Source organism: Aotus nancymaae, unplaced genomic scaffold (genome assembly GCF_030222135.1).
Source record: "Aotus nancymaae isolate 86718 unplaced genomic scaffold, 86718_ANA_hifiasm-v0.15.2.pri h1tg000011l, whole genome shotgun sequence".
Classification (NCBI taxonomy): domain Eukaryota; kingdom Metazoa; phylum Chordata; class Mammalia; order Primates; family Aotidae; genus Aotus; species Aotus nancymaae.
The window spans coordinates 47,699,096-47,718,650 of record NW_026988422.1 but is presented as its reverse complement, the minus strand read 5'-3'; the positions used below and the strand labels follow the sequence as shown (position 1 = coordinate 47,718,650).

Sequence of the window (19,555 nt, the reverse complement as noted above, 5' to 3'; positions counted from 1 at the left end):
ATGTGCTTTGTGAAAAACTAAAATTCAATAATGACTTTCTTCTTAATTAAGAGAATGAGAGAGAACATGCAAAGATTCATATCAAAACATGATAAGTAGCTAATTTAATTTCTCTTATGGCACATTTCCAGTAACACAACATCCTTTCTGCATGGAGCTTTCACTGACAGCTTAAAACCTGTGCACCTAAGTGGCATCAAAGACGTTTAGAATCAGCTGCTATTGACCCATCTGGAGAGCAGATTACATTTCTGGAGTAAGCTGCTTATGTATTTACCCTTTGTTAGAATTACAAGCATCATGTTGAAATGGACAGAGAGAAAACAGTCTGAGTGGTCTGTGAAAAGAGGCTCATTCATCGTGTATCTAGGTTACTCTAGACACTTGGCATCAGTGTGGTAGGATGGCACAGTGATTATGATCAAGGCCTCTGAGTCCAGACTGTCTGGTTTCATATCCCAGCACTATCACTTATGAGCTGTGTGACCACACGCAAGTCACATAACTCCTCTGTACCACAGTTTCCTTGACCTTTAAACAGGCATATTACTATCTATCTCATAGGGATGTTGTGAAATCATTTGTCTGGAATTGTCATAATCATTACATTTAAAGAGTTTAGGACAGTTTCTGGCTAGGCGCAGTGGCTCATGCCTGTAATCCTAGCACTTCGGGAGGCTGAGGCAGGCAGATCATGAGGTCAAGAGATACAAACTATCCTGGCTAACATGGTGAAACCCTGACTCTACTAAAAATACACAAATTAGCTGGGTGTGGTGGCGCGTGCCTGTAGTCCCAGCTACTTGGGAGGCTGAGACACGAGAATTGCTTGAACCCAGCCGAGATCCCACCACTGCACTCCAGCCTGGCGACACAGTGAGACCCCATCTCAAAAAAAAAAAAAAAAAAAAAAAAAAGTTTAGGACAGTTTCTAATACATAATATTCATTACATGCAAATAAGTATTACTGTATTTCACCTGATGCAAAAGCTGTGATTAATTTGAATATTTTTACAGCACTATCCCATATCCTTAACAAAAGTAACTTTTTTTCTGTGTTGAGAAAGAGTAACTAATATATCAAAACAAGATCAAGATAACTTTTAGCACATTCTTTCAAGAAAAGACATTCCACAACCTTTTACCTGTCATCACCAGTACCATTTTTTAATGGCTTCTTGGGGTCAAAACAGAAGGAGTAGGGGGAGTAACAAATAGATTTATAACCGAATTTGGTCTTTGTTTGCTTACCCTGGCCAACTGTGAGTTTATCCAGCATGTGAAGGTTTTCTTCTGAATGTCTTCCTGTTCAGCTACAAAGAAAGAACATCAGCAGTTATAAAATCAGAATTCTTAGAAACCTCCTGCACATATTAAAGCTGCAAAGGTCTGTCATGCTGGGTGTGTGCCTTTGTTTCACAAGCTTACAAGCTTTCCAGGATTTAGTCTAAATTGTAGATATTTGTCCAAGTAGTGTTTCAGAAAAAGCATGTTGATTTTTTTTTTTTTTAAAAAACCATGGGTTTGTTGATAACAGACAATGGTTTTTAATATTTTTTACTGACTAAAGAATTAGGACCATGGTGCTGTGGTTCACATCTGTAATCCCAGCACTTTGGGAGGCTGAGGCCGTGGATCACCTGAGGTCAAGAGTTCAAGACCAGCCTGGGCAACATGGGGAAACCCCATTTCTACTAAAAATACAAAAATTACCCAGGCATGGTGGCACAGATCTGCAGCCCCAGCTACTAGAAAGGCTGAGGAAGGAGAATCATTTGAACCCAGGAGGCAGAGGTTGCAGTGAGCCAAGATCCAAGATGGTGCCACTGCACTCCAGCCTGGGCAACAAAGAGAGACTTCATCTCAAAAAAGAAAAAGAAAAAGAAAAAGAAAAAAAAAAAAAGTAGGACTCAAGGGGAAGACTTGAACCCTCAGAGTATATCCCTCCTTGTCCCTCTGAGCAGGAGTGGCCCCCGCACTGACACCAGGCCTCCCCTAGCCCTCTACCCTGATATTCAGTAGACATTCTCAGCACCGAGGTTCAGAGTTAGCCCTGCATTCAAGAACTGAGCTTCCATCTCCCCAGGCCTCCCCACCTGGATGGGCAGGGATAAGAATAGGCCCAGACACCCATTGCACCCTGTGCCCAATGCTCATGGCCTTGCCACCATCAACCTCAAGGTCACTGGGCCTCATCTCACTATACTCTTATCCTTGCTTGTATCAGCCAATGCATACACACATGTACATGCACACACATAAGCATACATGTATATACATGCACACACGTGCATACACACACAGATGCACTCTAAATTCTCAGGTCCCTCTCATTTCTTTCTTTCTAATTTCCATACGACTCTGCATATCCCTCCAACTTTTCTCATTTCCCACCTCTCCTTAACTCCCAAAACACTTCCACAGATGATAAAATCCATGGTGCACCATCAGCAAAATCCCCTCCGTGCCCAATACCCTCTCTGGTGTTGAGGTTTTGCCTTCCTGCTCTCATGAAAACCTGGCTCTCCTCTGAGAATACCACTTCCCTGCAGCCCTCTCAAGTGGCGGCTTTGCTTTCTCCTGCAGCCCTCATATCACTGTTTCTTTACTCCTCATGCCACCTCCAGCCCATCCTCTACCCTCTTTGTCCTTGAAATGCTCAAGCTTTGAATCTCATGTCATCAGACTATCCTTGCTATCACAGTCGTTACCTACCGCTATCGTTTCCCACCCTTTCTGCTCCTTCTCCACTGCCACTCCGTCCAATGGAACTCCTGTCTAATTCTTAGTCATTTCTTATTTACTTATTTATAGACAGGGTCTCACTCTGTTGCTCAAGCTGGAGTGCAGGGGTGTGATCATGGCTCACTGCAGCCTTGACCTCCCAGGCTCCCACGCAGCTGGAACTACAGGCATGTACTGCCATGACCAGCCAATTTTAAAAATTTTTTGCAGAGATGGGTGTCCCCGTGTGACCCAGTCTCAAAGTCCTAGGCTTAAGCAATCCTCCCAATTCAACTCCCAAAGTGCTGGGATTACAGGTGTGAGCCATCACACCTGGCCTTATTCTTGGCAATTTCAATAAACACAGCAATGAACTTTCCAATGTCGTGGCCCCTCACTTCTCAAATTCCTCCTCTCCAATACACTTGTCTCTGCCCTGCGTCAATCACCTGTCTGTCACGGTCATACTCTAGACTGCATTGTTATTAATAACAACTCCTCCATGATCTCAATTTCACGTATCTCATTTCAGTTCAATCCCTCTAGTGCCCCAACTCCAACAATTCCTTCAGCTCATCAACAACTCCAAGCCATTGACTCTGCCTGTTTTTTAGTTTCCCTCACCTCCAGGATGTCCTACCTTTCATTCCTATCCATTTTAAGTTCCATGATCAATTATTACCAACACTTCTTTGCATTTCACCTATTTTGTTCTATTCATTTGACACTTCATGACTGCTCTGTGCACTTCATCCTACACACAGGTTGCTGAATGTGGCTGGAGAAACCACCAAACGGTGCTCACTGGTCTCACCAGCATCCCCACTGGGCCCTCAACGCTGACAGCAATCACACTCTACCACCCTCTCTCCCTCCCCAGATGGCAACTTCACCCCTTTTCTTCTTCCTCAAACGTCCAATACACCCTCTCCCATCGTTAAACTCAGCTGAGACCTTGCTTCCCACCTCCTCATCTAACAAGCTGCAAAAGTGCTCTGCCTCCAACCTATCAGCAAAGATGAACTAGCCTCACTCATATCTAAAGCCAGACTTTTCACTTGTACACTAGATCCCATCCCTGTGCTCCCACACAAGAACATTCTGCTCCTACCTCTTCCGCATCATCCTCTTCCTCCACTCCCACAGACAATCCCCGTAAGTAGACAGCCATGCTGTTAATTCTCCCATCCAAAAACAAACCTCTCTCGACGCCAGTTCCCCACCAGCCATCGCTTCATTTATCTGCTCCTTTGTGGCAAAGCTCCTCAAACAGTTTGTGTTCACTGTCTCCAGGTCTCCTCCTCACTCACTCTTAACTGAACCCATAACAGTCAGGTTCCTGCCATTCCACTGAAACGGCTTTTTCATCATGGTCACTCGAATCAAGATCCTCGATGACTCACTCTCACTAAAACCAAGGTCCCTTCTCAACCCTCATCCTGCTGGACCCATCGGCAGTATCTGATACAGATGATCACTCTCCTCTCCTGCTTCCAGGACCCAGCCTCCTGATGTTCCCCCTTCATCATGGTTGCCTCCTCCCTTTCTTTCACGTTTCATATCTAATGCCTCCAGATATTCTGTTAGGTCTACCTTTACAATATATTCAGGATATGACCACTTCTCACCACCTCCATCACCACCACCCTGGCCCAAGTCACCATCACCATCACCTGAATTACTATGACAGACTCAGATCTTCCTTCCAGCTCTGCCCCCAAACTACTATGCTCAGCAGAGCAAGCAGAGTGATGCTGCCAAAATGTTCACTCAGATCAGGAAACTCCTTTGCTCAAAACCCTGCAAGGGCTCCCCTCTTCACCCCACATGATAGCTACAAGCCCCAGCGCCATCTGCCCTTCCCTGCTTCCCACTTGCTCCTTCTGCTCCAACCACTCTGGCCTCCTGTATTCCTCAAACTCCCAGGCCCATTCCTACCTGAGGGTTTTGGCACCGGCTGTTCTTTCTTCTAGGAATGTTCTTTCTACCGTTATCCACAGGCGAAGTCCCTCAGCTCCTTCAAATGGTGGCTCAGACAACACCTCATCTAAGAGGTCTGCCCTGACTGTCCTATCTAAAGCTGTAACACCCCCAACTCCTGATCCCTCTTGTCCTGCTCTACTCTGTTTTGTTGTTATTTTTCCGAGTGCTTATCTCGTTCAACATTCCAGGTAAATCGCTTAGGCAGGAGGTTTATTGGTAAGTTCTCACTCTCCTCTCAACAGAATTTAAGCACCACAACCCAGGCAAAGATGCTTTCTCTGTGACATGTCCCAACCGCCTTGAAAAGCTTGGCCCAGAGTAAGCCCTAAATAAATATTTTCTGAAACAATGATAATGTTTTGGGTGGGGTGCAGTGGCTCATGCCTGTAATCCCAGCACTTTGGGAGGCCAAGGCGGGCAGATCACAAGGTCAGGAGTTCGAGACCAGTTTGACCAACATGGTGAAACCCTATCTCTACGAAAAATACAAAAATTAGCCAGGCGTGGTGGCACGTGCCTGTAATCCCAGCTACTCAGGAGGCTGAGGCAGGAGAATCGCTTGAACCCGGGAGGCGGAGGTTGCAGTGAGCCGAGACAGCGCCACTGCACTCCAGCATGAGCAACAGAGCAAGACTCCGTCTCAAAAACAAACAAAAAGTTTTGTTTTCTTTTTTGAATTTAGTAGAGATGAGGTCTGACTGTGTTGCCCAGGCTGGTCTTGAACTCCTGGATTCAAGCACTCTTTCCACGCTGGCCTCCTAAAGTGCTGGAATTACAAGTGTGACCTAATGATAATGTTTTTAATTATTATTGTGGTTGCTATATTTTGTTTACAATATTGAAGCAAATCTACCTTTATGAGTTCACAGTCCTTTCTCTCAAAGTTGTCTGTTCTACCTTCCACTACATTATTTTCCTTGGACTTTTCTCTCCCTTATTAATCTCTATCTAATAGTCATAGTGAATTGAAATTGTTGGTATTTGACCTGCAATATTTGTAAAAGTATGACATCTAATTTAAGTTCTGGAAAAATGTTGAGGCAGACAAGAGCTCTGGCTGAAGAATTAGAAGAAGGCCCAGCAGCGTAAATGGAATTTTGTGGTATTTACAATTGCCTAGTAAGTATTGCAACTGAGTAAGAATTAAAGATGCACCAAGTCTCACTGGAATTATTTTCTTTTTTAATCCATTCCCTTTTTTATGCATCACCAGTTTAAATTAATTACAGCCTACTGATCTAACACTTCATAGGGTGCTCAATAATTGCTAACTGAACTAAACTGAGTTCTGATAAGCCAACTGGATAATTCAGGCTTTTAAGAGTTATTCCTGTTTTAAATACACTTCTCTTAACCACATAATTCCAGAGCACCACAATTTTGTCCTATAATTCAAAATTATACTAAATCTCCTACAATCTCTGAGAAATGTTTCCATTGTTTTGTCCCCAGTATCAGAAGATAAACTTTTAAACATATTGCCAATACATACTGCCACTTACCAAAAAAATGCATCAAAGGCTAATTTTTTGTCTTAATAGAAAAAAACTACTGAAGAAGTTTTTGTGATTCAAGGATCAAGTTAGAAGTTTTTGTGATTCAAGGATCAAGTTATTCGTACACTAATCAGGGTCATATGTAAAAGCTGAGAGGGCCCCATCCATTCCTAGCATTAGAGCAGACATTGAAAATGAAAACAAACGACGACAACAGAAAAAACAAAGATCACTCTCTTATTTTTAAGGGACCAAGAGAGATTTTTTCTTTCTGGATGATAAAGTGTAAAAAAGAAACTAATCAGCAATATTATCAGGAGTTACCATGAGGGAGGAGCATGATTCAACAGCCTCAGAGGAGGTGAGATGCAGCATGAAACTGAGTGCAAAAAGAGCACTGAGTGCCTTCAGTCTTAGTAATCCATGCCCACCTGGAAACCTCAGCCATTTTGAGCTATTTCCAAATAAGATGGGGGTCATTTCATTTGCACGGGATACTAGACAAAAGGGGTTTTATACTAAGCAACCTGGGACTATGAACTTTCCTAGCTGAGAAAAGTGGTAACAAAATCAGGGCTCTAACTGGATTGTTCAAATGGAGCAGCTAATCTGAGAGTAAACTGAGGAACATCCCCTTATAGACACATAAACTTGAATTTAAAATTACCAAAACTTTTCTAAGGAAGAGTTGAAGTTACCTCTGTCCTAATCTGATTAAACTCTCATAAAACAAGGGAAAAAAACAGTAAGAGGAGCAGCCAGAACAAATCCCCACAGGTATTCACCAGTTAGCAAAGGAAGCAGTGCACAAATGAAATCTTCAGAAAAAAGATTTGGAAAGGAATCTGCATGGCTTTTAACTCATTGTCCGAACTTAGAGAATGTCTCTTCATCCTGGAAATCAAAACCCTTTAAATGCAATAAAGACCCTTTGCTTAATGGCAAACAAAGATGTCCCAGGTGCAATTAAACACCTTTGTAGCAGCTCAATTAAACGGTTTCATATGGGCCATTCTATTTATCCCTTGACACACTTTTCTCACTTTTTCATACTGCTTTATCCCTGAATGGCAGTATTCAATGGGAACCAGAGGCAAACAGCTCACCCTATGGCAGGATAAGGAACCTTTTGTTCTTTTCAAAGGCTGACCCATTGGGGAAAAAATAATTGAGAGCCACTTGCTTATAGCAACTTAATAAAACTCTTCTTAGAATGGCATGTAGAGAATAGGACTTTTTAATCAGCAGATGTTAGGGATAGGAAAAGCAAAGAAATAAAGAGACTAATACAATCTACTACAATGATTAATTTCTGTAAAAATACTAAGGGAAAAGAGAATGAGAAATTCTCTATCTTGATTTTTCAGGCAAATATACATACATAATGTAGGAAAATGTGGTCAGTGAATTTTATTCAGGCCCATATGAGTATCTTTGATTATCATCCTCGAAAAATATTCGCCTGGATTTGAGAAATGAGGCACAGAAGCCAGAGATTTTTCTCTAGGTGTCATTACCACAAAAATACATTTAATCCCTGAGTTTGTTCTGATTCAGTCTGTTTTTGTGAGCGGACATCTCCTATGCTTAGCCAGAAGGGAACTAAACTGAAAGCAAATTGAGTTAAGCTAATTAAAGGGTGTGGCTTTTCATTTTAAAGCTCATTATAAAACTATCATGGCTACTAAGTCTCATCAAGGTTGTTTCCCAAAAGTTGGTCTAAAATGTTGACTCCGGGAGTCCTTCCTGGTAATAAGAGTTCAAAAGCAGTTACCTGAGGCTAAGAATCACTAGCTTTCATTTTCACATAACTGCACTACGAGGAAGCCTTATGACCTCTTCACATCCAAGAATTTCTCTTCTTCTCCTCCTATGATTGTATCAATAACAGGTTTATTGCATGTGGCCCCAGATTCATTACTTTGATCTTTCACTCTCCTTATTAAAATTGTTTGATAATTCCCCAATTCCTTACTGAATAAATGATCAATTCTTAGCCTAACATTCCAGGTCATTTGTAACTTGGCTCCATGACTCCTCTACTCATATCCTATTTCTCTGGCCAAACTGGGATATCTACAATTCCCCAACAACGTTTCACCCTTTTCTGCATTGCCACGCTACTGGAATGACCACTCTTTCCCATCTCTCTGTGTTCATAGAAACACCAGCACCCAGCAAATGTCAGCATTTAATCAACATTTATTAAAATCGAACATATCCAGTTTAAAAGGTCCACATCTTTTTTTTTTTTTTTTTTTTTTTGATAGGGTCTCAACTCTATCACCCAGCCTGGAGTGTGCAGTGGTGCAATCGCAGTTCACTGCAGCTGGAACTCCTGGGCTCAAATGATCCTCCCATCTCAGCCTTCCCAGTAGCTGGGACTACAGGTGTGTGCCACCATGCCTAATTTTTGTATTTTTTTGTGGAGACAGGGTTTCACCATGTTGCCTAGACTGCTCGTGAACTCCTGAGCTCAAGTGATCCACCCACCTGGGGCTCCCTAAGTGCTGGGATTACAGGTGTGAGCCACAGCACCTGGCCCCAAAGTTCCCTTTCTTAAAATGAATGGAAATAATCTATTCTGGCTCTGACCTCTGACAACACTTTGTTGAATCTTTTCTGGTTATTATTATTACAAAGTAACCTGTAATGCTTATAAAAAGTTTTCAAACAGTACCTAGGGACATAAAATAGAAATTAAAAGCTAATCTTAGAGGCAGGCATGACGACACATGCTTATGGTCCCAGCTACTCTGGAAACTGAAGCAGGATGATCACTGGAGTCCAGGAGTTGAAGACTGTAACTTGAACTTCTGATACATAACTTATAGGTTTCGCTCCTACTCAGCATAACGACTTGGAGTCAAACCTTTCTGCTTTTGTGTTTTTGCTTCCCCTCAGCAGTGTAACATAGGGGAAAAAATCCTCAATAAATATTGGCTAATTGAAAGACTTAGGAAGAACTAAAAGTATTGAGGATAAAACCAACGTACTGCATGGAGGAAAATAACTTACTGGCAACAGTTATACTAGGCCTACGTCTTCTCTTAATCCTTATTTTAATAAATCCTAGGCAATTTCTTTCTTCAACTAATAAAACATCTTGAACAAAAGGGTATTGTGAAAGAAAAGCACTCTTTTTCTCGATTACAAATCTTTTTTTTTCTTTTTCCTGTTGAGACAGAGTCTCGCTCGGTCGCCCAGGCTGGAGCGCAGTGGCATCATCTCGGCTCACTGTGGACTCCGCCTCCTGGGTTCAAGCAATTCTCCTGCCTCAGCCTCTGGTGTAGCTGGAACTACAGGCGTGTGCCGCCACGTCCGGCTAATTTTTGTATTTTTAGTAGAGATGGGGTTTCACCATGTTGGCCAGGATGGTCTTGATCTCTTGTTCCTGTGATCCACCCACCTTGGCCTTCCAAAGTGCTGGGATTAGAGGCGTGAGCCACCGTGCCCAGACCTACAACTCTTAGTACTTCACTTCTGATACCAGATGTGTGAGTTTTTCCCTAACATTAAGCAATTCCAACTCTCCAGACACCAAGTGGGTATCCTCTATTCAAAGATGACACTGACTGCCAGGAGTTAGTGCAGATCCCTCATGTTAAGGGTTCGGTCCCACAAGACTCCCCTACTTCAGATGCCAGTCACAGGTAGTTGATTCCCGGTTACTCACATTTCTGTGCGATTTGGCTATAAATCAGGGTTTATAATCCCCAGACCCCCTCCTAAGGTTCAATAATTTGCTATGATGGCTCTCACAGAATTCATGGAATCACTTACGTTTGCTGGTTTATTGTATGGTGCTGTGGCTCACGCCTGTAATCCCACCACTTTGGGAGGCTGAAGCAGGTAGACCACCTGAGGTCAGGAGTTTGAGACCAGCCTGGTCAACATGGTAAAACCCTGTCTCCACTAAAAATACAAAAAATTTGCCAGGCGTGGTGGCATGCACCTGTAATTCCAGCTACTTGGGAGGCTGCAGGAGGAGAATTGCTTGAACATGGGAGGCAAAGGTTTGCACTGAGCTATCATCGCACCACTGCACTCCAGCCTGAGCAACAAAGCAGACTCCATCTTTAAAAAAAAAAAAAGATAATGATAAAGGAAAGTGATGAGCAGCCACATAAAGGCATACAGAGGGCAAGGTCTAGAAGGGTCCCAGCACATGAATGTGTTCACAAACCCAGAAGGTATCCAAACTCTATACTTTAGAGATTTTTTTTTTTCTAATTAACAACTTTTTTATTGAAATGTAACTCACATACCATAAAATTCACTTTTTAAAGTGTATAATTCACAAAGTTGTACAACCACCTCACTGCTTCTTTCTTTTTTTTTTTTTTTGAGACAGGGTCTCACTCTATGGCCCAGGCTGGAATGCGTGGTGGTGGAAACATGGCTTACTGCAGCCTCAACCTCCTAGGCTCAAGCGATCCTCCCACCTCAGCCTCCTGAGTAGCTGGACCATAGGCACATGCCACCATGCACAGCTAACTTTTTTCATTTTTTTGTAGGGATGGGAGGGCGGTCTACCTATGTCATCCAGGCTGATCTCAAATTCCTGGCCTCAAGCAATCCCCACTTCACCCTCCCAAAGCCCTAGGATTACAGACACGAGCCACTGTGTCTGGCCCCATCTCATTGTATATTAAAAACCAAACCATGGCCCATAGCTTCATGTAATCTGGCTCCTGCCTATCTCTAAAACTTCATTTCATGAAGTTCAGTAAATGCTGTTTCCCTAACCTGGAATCCTGGAATACGTATTCTACATGCATTTCATATGGCTGGCTCATCCTGATGCCTTCAGTTAAATATCTCTCCAGAGAAAATTTTTCTTTTCCTCTTTTTTTTTTTTGAGACAGAGTTTCACTCTTGTTGCCCAGGCTGGAATGCAGTGGCACAATCTCGGCTCACTGCAACCTCTGACTCCTGTGTTTAAGCAATTATCCTGCGTCATCCTCCCCAGTAGCTGAGATTACAGGCGCCCACCCCTACACCCAGCTAATTTTTATGTTTTTAGTTGTCACTGAGTTTCACCATGTTAGCCAGGCTGGTCTTGAACTCCTGACCTCAAGTGATCCGCCCTCCTTGGCCTCCCAAAGAGAGATCACACCTGAGATTACAGGCGTGAGCCACCGAGCCTGTCCCTATTTACTTTCTTCTTTAGATTTACACTGTGTAAATGGTATTATGTTACTTATTTGTTATTGGTATATTACATGGCTTTCCCACTAGAATATAAATTCCATAGGATACAGATTTTTTTTAGCCCTGCACTTTAGAGATTTTTAAGGAGGCTTCATCACATAGATAAAATGAATTATTAATTCAATCTCCAGCTCTTCTCACCCCTCCGGAAAACAGGGGTGGGAAGAGTTCCAAATTTCTAATCTGGCTTGGTCTTTCTGGTAACCAGACTCCATCCTGAAGCCATCTAGGAGCCATCAAGAGTCTCCTCATTAGAACAAAAGATGGTCCTATCACCAGGAAATGCCAAGGGCTTTAAGAGCTCTATGTCAGGAACCAGAGCCAAAGGTCAAACTTAGAACAAAAAATGCTCCTAACATTCCTGTGGTTCAGAAAATTCCAAGAGTTTTAGGAGCTAAGTGCCAGGAACCAGGGGCAGAGACCAAATATATATTTCTTATTATGTCACAGACAGGTGCTAATGAGATTCTGTTGCCATTCCCTGCAACAATACTGCCAACTTACTGTTAGCTAGGACAGACACAGTAAGGATGATAATTAAATTCAGACAATAATGCAACATATTTTAGCCACGTGTTCCAACAGCCCACCCAAAAAATCTTAATCAAGCTGCCATCTGATAGAAAGAGAACTAAAAATATAAAGCCACCTCTTCTATTGTTTCTCTTGGCAATGATAACAAACAGAAATAAATAAAGAAACAAATTAAGAGAATAAAGACACACAGGTACACACAATCAAAACAAAAAACAAGCCTAAAATATCTGAAGGATAAACAGGAAAAAGCCTGTTACTTTACTACAAAAGGGAGGCTATTAACTAATAGAAAAAGCAGAGGATAATTTACAACATGATTTTCTTGCAACCAACCATAAACAGACAAACAGTAAGAAAGGAAAACAAATAGTACCAAGATTAAGCTCTGGCTTATTGAATCAGTAAAATGAGTTTAAGAGGTAATTCCTGGCTAACACAACTCATAAACACAATGAGCAACCATTTCCTAACCTTGCAATTACTTTATTTCACACATCTCCCTCTGAAGAATCGACATTATCGCTATGGGGAAAAAAGTATTTGCCTGTCAACTTCAGCATTGTCTCTCCCCAGTCTAGTCCTTGCCCATGTTCCCATCTCATGGGTTGGACACCCTTATTCTTTATCATTCTCAAGTACAACCCACCACCAAATCCTGCCAAATTTGCCCCCTCATATCTCTGGTATCCACTTCCTTCTCTATACCTCTTGGCCCACTAGCCCTCCTGTTCGATCCTTTTTTTTTTTCTTTTTTTCCTATTTTTTGTAGAGATGGTGTATTAGTCCACTCTCATGCTACTGATAAAGACATGCCTGAGACCAGGTAATTTACAAAGAAAAAGAGGTTTAATGGACTCACAGTTCCATGTGGCTAGGGAAGCCTCACAATCATGGCAGAAGGTGAAAGGCATGTCTTACATGGTGGCAGACAAGAGAGAATGAGAGCCAAGCAAAAGTGAAACCCCTTATAAAAACATCAGATCTCATGAGACTAATTCATTATCATGAGAACAGTATGGGGGAAGCCACATCTAAAATTCAATTATCCCCTGACTGGGTCCCTCCCACAACACGTGGGAATTATGGGAGCTGCAATTCAAGATGAGATTTGGGTGGGGACACAGCCAAACCATAACAGATGGGGTCTTTGTTGCCCAGGCTAGTCTTGAACTCCTGGGCCCAGGTTATCCTCCTGCCTCAGCCATCCACAGTGCTGGGATTACAGGCATGAGCCACTGCATCTGACCTCTCCTCTTCAATCTACTATCAACTCTACCCTGGAATGCTTCCATGGCCAACTACGTCTGCTCTAGGCCCTTCCAATCTGACCTAAATTTACCCAAATTACTCTTGATTCTTAGATGGTTTCTCTCTGCTCTTAAAATCATGAGCAAAGTCCTTAACAGAGCCTAGGAGGCACTGTGTGGGCCTCACAGCACCTCACCAGCCTCAGGCATCCTACTCTCTCCGGCACCCCAGGCTCTAGCCACTTCTGCCTTCTTTCAGGGCCTTTACAATCTGTGTTCCTACCTCCCACAGGCATTTGTACCATCACACCCCTATTCACTTCACTGAGTTAACTTCTAGTCATGCTTAGGTCTCAGCTCAAGTGTTACATCCTGAGGAAAAACTAAGTCAATCTAAGTCTTTCATTTGCTTTCATAGAGTCATGGGGGAATGTTCCCACTATTTAGCACTTAGCTCAATTTGTCATCAATGACAAGGTTAAGAACACTGGCTGTGGAGCCAGACTACCTGTGTGGGATCCCCTTATCTCCCACTTACTAGCTGTGTGCCTCAGTCTTATTCTGAAAATGGGGACAATAGTATCTACTTCATCCAGTTATTAGGAGGATTAAGTGCCCCTACTGACTTAGACCAGAGGTCAGCAAACTGTTGCCCACAAGCCTAATTTGACCTGCTGCCTGTTTTTATAAATACAATTTTATTGGAACAGCCACATGCTTGATTGTCTGTGCATTGCCTGTGGCTGCTTTCATGCTACAATGGCAGAGTTAGTAGTTACAACAGAGACCATATGGCATTCACAGACTGAAGTATTTACTACCTGGCCCTTTAGAGAAAAAGTTTGCCAGTCCCTGGCATAGACTATGCTTAGTTTACACAAATATGGTTGAATCTGGAAAACATTATGCTAAGTGAAAGAAACCGGTCACAAAAGACCACATATGTGAGTCCATTTATATGACATGTCCAAAATAGGGAAATCTGTAGAGACAGAAAGTAAATTAATAGGTGCCTAGGGTTGGGGGTAAGGCTAGAGGTGGAGATGGAGGTGGGAATGGGGAGGGGTGACAGTGAAAAGGTATGGGTTTTCTTTTTGGGGTGACAAAAATGTTCTAAAATCCTGGCCAGGAACAGTGGTTCACAGCTGTAATCCTAGCACTTTGGGAGGCTGAGGTGGGTGGATCGCTTGAGCTCAGGAGTTCAAGACCAACCTGGACAACACGGCGAAACCACATCTCTACAAAAAAAAAAACTATGAAAAATTAGCCAGGTGTGGTGGTGTGCACCTGTAATCCAAGCTACTTGGGGGACTGAGGTGGGAAGATCACTTGAGCCCAGGAGGTGGAGGCTACAGTAAGCTGAGATCACACCACTAAACTCTAGCCTGGGTGGCAAAATGAGATCCTATCTCAGAAAAGAAGGAAAGAAAAAAAAAGATGAAATTCTGTCATTTGTAACAACATAGATGGAACTGGAGGTCATTATGTTAAGTGAAATAAGCCTCCCTGCTGTGGTAGCTCATGCCTATAATCCCAACACTTTGGGAGGCCAAGGCGGGTGAATCACCCGAGGTCAGAAGCTCGAGACCAGGCTGGCCAACATGGAGAAACCCCGTCTCTACTAAAAATACAAAAATTAGCCAGGCGTGGTGGCAGACACCTGTAATCCCAGCTACTCGAGAGGCTGAGGCAGGAGAATCGCTTTAACCTGGGAGGCAGAGGTTGCGGTGAGCTGAGACCGCACCATTGCACGCCAGCCTGGGCAACAAGAGTGACACTCTGTTTTAAAACAAAACAAAACAAAACCCAGGCACAGAAAGAACATCACATGATTTCACTTATCTGTGGAAACTAAAAATTAAAACAATTGAACTCATAGAGACAGACAGTAGAAGAATGGTTACCAGAGGCTGGGAAGGGTACCTGGGAGTGCAGGAAGAAGGGAAGGGGAGACAATTAATGGGTACAAAAATAGTTACAAAGACTAAAGAAGACCTAGTATTTGCTAGCACAACAGGGTGACTATGGTAAAAAACAATTTAATTGTTCATTTTAAAATAACGAAGGGTATATAACTGGATTGTTTGAAACACAAAGGATAACTGCTTAGGGTAACGGATACACTGCTTACCCAGATATGATTGTTATGCATTGCATGCCTATTTCAAAATACCTCATGTAACCCATAAATATATACAACTACTATGTATTCACAAAAATTTTAAAAAGGGAATGATGAAAACTTTATTTATTTTATTTATTTATTTTTTTGTTTGAGATAGGGTCTCATTCTGTCACCCAAGCTAGAGTGCAGTGGTGTGATCTCAGCTCAGTGCAACCTCTGCCTCCTGGGCTCAAGCAATCCTCCCACCTCAGTTTCCCAAGTAGCTGAGACTACAGGCATACACCACCACACCTGGCTATTGATTGATTGATTGATTGAGACAGGTTTTCAACATTTTGCCCAAGCTGGTCTTGAACTCTTGGGCTCAAGCGATCCACCTGCCTCAGCCTCCCAAAGTGCTGGGATTATAAGCATGAGCCACCACACCTGGCAGAAAACTTTCTTAATGTGATAAAGAACACTGATGAAGAAAACAACACTAACAACATACTTAATGACAAGAAACTAAATGCATGAAATGATGGAAGTATATATTCTTGCTTTGTTCCTAAATCAAAATCAGGAACAAAGCAAGGATGTATACTTCTATCACTTCCATTCAACATTGCACTGGAGTGAGGCAAAAAATAAAGAACAAAGTCTGGAAGGAGAAAAGTTAAATTGTCTTTAAAGGCAATGACATGAACTTTTATTTAGAAAATCCTATTGTATCTACAAAAAATATACCCAAATTAATGTGTTTAGCAAGGTTGCAAGATACAAGATAAATACACAAAAATCAATTGTATTTCTATATACTGCCAATGAAAAAATCAAGAAATTGCTATTTGAAAATATCATTCACAATGGCATCAAAAAGAATAAACTTTAGGAGGCTAAGGTGGGCGGATCACAAGGTCAAGAGATCAAGACCATCCTGGCCAACATGATGAAACCCTGTCTCTACTAAAAATACAAAAAATTAGCTGGACATGGTGCCAGGCGCCTGTGATCCCAGCAACTTGGGATGCTGAAGCAGGAGAAACACTTGAACCCAGGAGGCAGGGATTGCAGTGAGCCAAGATCACGCCACTGCACTCCAGCCTGGGAGACAGAGTGAGACTCCATCTTAAAAAAAAAAAAAAAAAAAAAAAGAATAAACTACTTACCACTAGATTTAACAAAAGAATTGCAAGACTTATTCAATGAAAACTACAAAACACTGTTAAAAGAAATTTAAAGATCTAGGTAAATAAAAAGATAGCCTATATTCATGGGCTAGAATACTTAATATTGTTAAGATGGCAATATTTTCCAACTTGTTCTACAGACTCAATGCAATTCCTATCAAATCTCAGCTGCCTTTTTTTTTTTCACAATTAGACAAGCTAATTCTAAAATTCATATGGAAATACAAGCGACCCAGAATAGCTAAAGTTGAAAAAGAATTAAGTTAGAGGACACACAATTCCCAATTTCAAAACATACTAAAAGCTACAGTAATCAAGAGAGTGTGGTACTGGCATAAGGGCAGATCTATATAATAGATCAATGGAATGGCACTGAAAATCTAGAAGTAAATTCTTCCACTTATGGTCAGTTGATTTTTGACAAGCATGGCAAGAAAAAGTCAGTAGGAAAAGAATACTCATTTTGGCTGGGCGCAGTGCCCGATGCCTGTAATAATCCCAACACTTTGGGAGGCCGAGGCAGGTGAATTGCTTGAGCCCAGAAGTTCAAGACCAGCCTGGACAACATGGTGAAACTTTGTCTCTATAAAAATAAAAATAAAAACAAAAAATTAACCAGGTGTGGTGGCATACACCTGTAGTCACAGCTACTGAGGAAGCTGAAGTGGGTGGATTGCTTGAGCCCGGGAGGCAGAGGTTGCAGTGAGCTGAAATCACACCACTGCACTCCAGCTTGGGTGACAAAGTGAGACCCTGTCACAAAAAAAAAAAAAAGTTCTAAAATCCAATGTGATGACTGCCCAACTGTGAGTATACTAAAAACTACTAAATCATACACTTTAAATGAGTGAATTGCATGGCATATGAATTTGATGTCAAATTATATCTTAATAAAGTTTAACGAAATATTAGCTAATATCTATGAGGTTATTTGATTAACCACTGCCTCCTCATTAGCTTAGCTCATTCACAGGCTCCCAGAATACATGACCCATGTCTCATTTTGCTTCTCATTTTGCCTGCAGCACCTACCCCAGAGCTTTCATCCTACAGGAATTCAGAAAATATTTGTTGAATGAATGCTTAAATGGCTGAGGAAAGAGGGAGCAGGATTTTGTTGTTATTTTTCCTCAATCAACATAGAGATTTAAGTACTTAGTTTGTTGGGAAAATATATGACATAAGATCAATGATTTCTACTTTGAGCCTCAGCATGTGGAATCCAGCAACTTCGTGTTGCCACATGAGCAAACCACACCCTTGTGTAAACACCTGAGATTCTTATAATGAGGCTTTTGTTTCCAACCTCACTGGAACATAGCTCCCGGCTCTCTGAGTAAGCAAATCTTGTATTTCTAGCACATGAAAATGAGCCCACAATACTGATAAAAGTCTAGAAGCTGGGTGCTATTTGTCCTTCCTCCTTCTCACCCTCTTCTGATTCATCTGAATTGCTCAATAAATATCTATGGAATGAAGAAATAAAGAAATGACTACATTTATTTTAACACACATTTATTACTCCTTGCTACTTTTTATCTACCACATAAAACGGAATGCTTTTCTTTTGAAAGTCAAGACATGTGAGCCTGCACACTTTCTACTGGGGCAGCAGTCCAAGCACCTCTGACTTCTGAGTGCAAAAGAACCAGACTGCACTAAACAGAGCTGTGCTGTGATTATAACCAGGGTTCTTACATTTTGGAATGCCAGCAAATTACTCAGGGTGATTGTTTAAGCGCAGGTTTCTGGAACCCAACTCTCCAAGATTCTGATTCAGGCCTTCACATATCTCACTTTGTGAAATAGTTGTCTAAATAGACTGGACGATTTACACGTGTGACTTATTCTTGAAACAACAGAAGGGAATAAGAAGGGCCTGGCAAAAAAAAAGCGATGAAATAATAAACTCTGGATATTAATACAATGTATTTCAAAATAAATATTATAACACCTGAGTATTTTTTATAGAGATAGAGTCTTGCCATGATGCCCAGGCTGGTCTCAAACTCCTGAGCTCAAGCTATCTTCCCACATCAACCTCCCACAGTGCTAGGATTATAGGCATGAGCCACTGCACCTGGCCCTAACACATGGATATCTTAAGAAACACTGGAGGGGCTCAGATGGCTTGCTGAAGCAAGTCAGGCCCAGGAATAAGGAACTATGACACTTACATTAAAGCCTACCAATGAAGTGGTCAGGTAGCCATTTTATGAACGAGATTACTTCCTCCCAGAAGATGGAGGATATTTTATTTGCTCATTTAATAAAATATCTAAGCTGGGTGTGGTGGCTTGTGCCTATAATCTCAGCACTTTGGAAGGCTGAGGTGTGAGGATCAGTTGAGCCCAGGAGTTCAAGACCAGCCCAGGCAACCAAGTGAGACCCTTTCTTAAAAAGAAAAAAAAAAAAAATACAAAAAATTAGCCAGGCATGGTGGCACACACTTATAGTTCCAGCTACTTGAGAGACTGAGGTTGGAGAAGCACCTGAGCCCAGGAGGTTAAGGCTGCAGTGAGCCATGATCACGCCACTGTACTCCAGCCTGGATGACAAAGTGAGACCCTGTCTCAAAAAAATAAAACAAAACAAAAGGTCTATTGAAAGCCTAGTACGTCTTGGATAACATGCTCTGGATTTCACATCCAGAGTCATCATCTCTAACCAATTCCCTACCCAACCAAAGTTGTTCTCCTGCATTTTTTTTTCAGTGAATAGTTCTATCATCTACCCATGTGCCCAAGAATAAACCTATCATATTTTCTATTTATTTATTTTTGAGACAGTCTTCTCTGTCCCACAGGCTGGAATGCAATGGCACGATCTCCGCTTACTGCAGCCTCCACCTCCCAGATTCAAGCGATTTTTCTGCCTCAGCCTCCAAAGTAGCTGAGATTACAGGAGCGTGCCAACACACCCAGATAATTTTTGTATTTTTTAGTAGAGACACGGTTTCACCATGTTGGCCAGGCTGGTCTTGAACTCCTGGCCTCAAGCGATCCACCCACTTCAGCCTACCAAAGTGCTGGGATTACAGGCGTGAGCCACCACACCTG

The 19,555-nt window shown here is 42.0% G+C and overlaps 1 protein-coding gene across 1 annotated transcript in view; it reads right to left on the bottom strand.

Moving 5' to 3' along the window:
- Positions 1-19,555, bottom strand: part of SYNE2 (spectrin repeat containing nuclear envelope protein 2) — a 330,936-nt gene that overhangs the window by 293,305 nt on the left and 18,076 nt on the right. Inside the window, exon 3 of the mRNA XM_064374927.1 lies at positions 1,253-1,314. Within this exon, the coding sequence (XP_064230997.1) occupies positions 1,253-1,314 (62 nt within the window). The remainder of the gene's footprint in view (positions 1-1,252; positions 1,315-19,555) is intronic.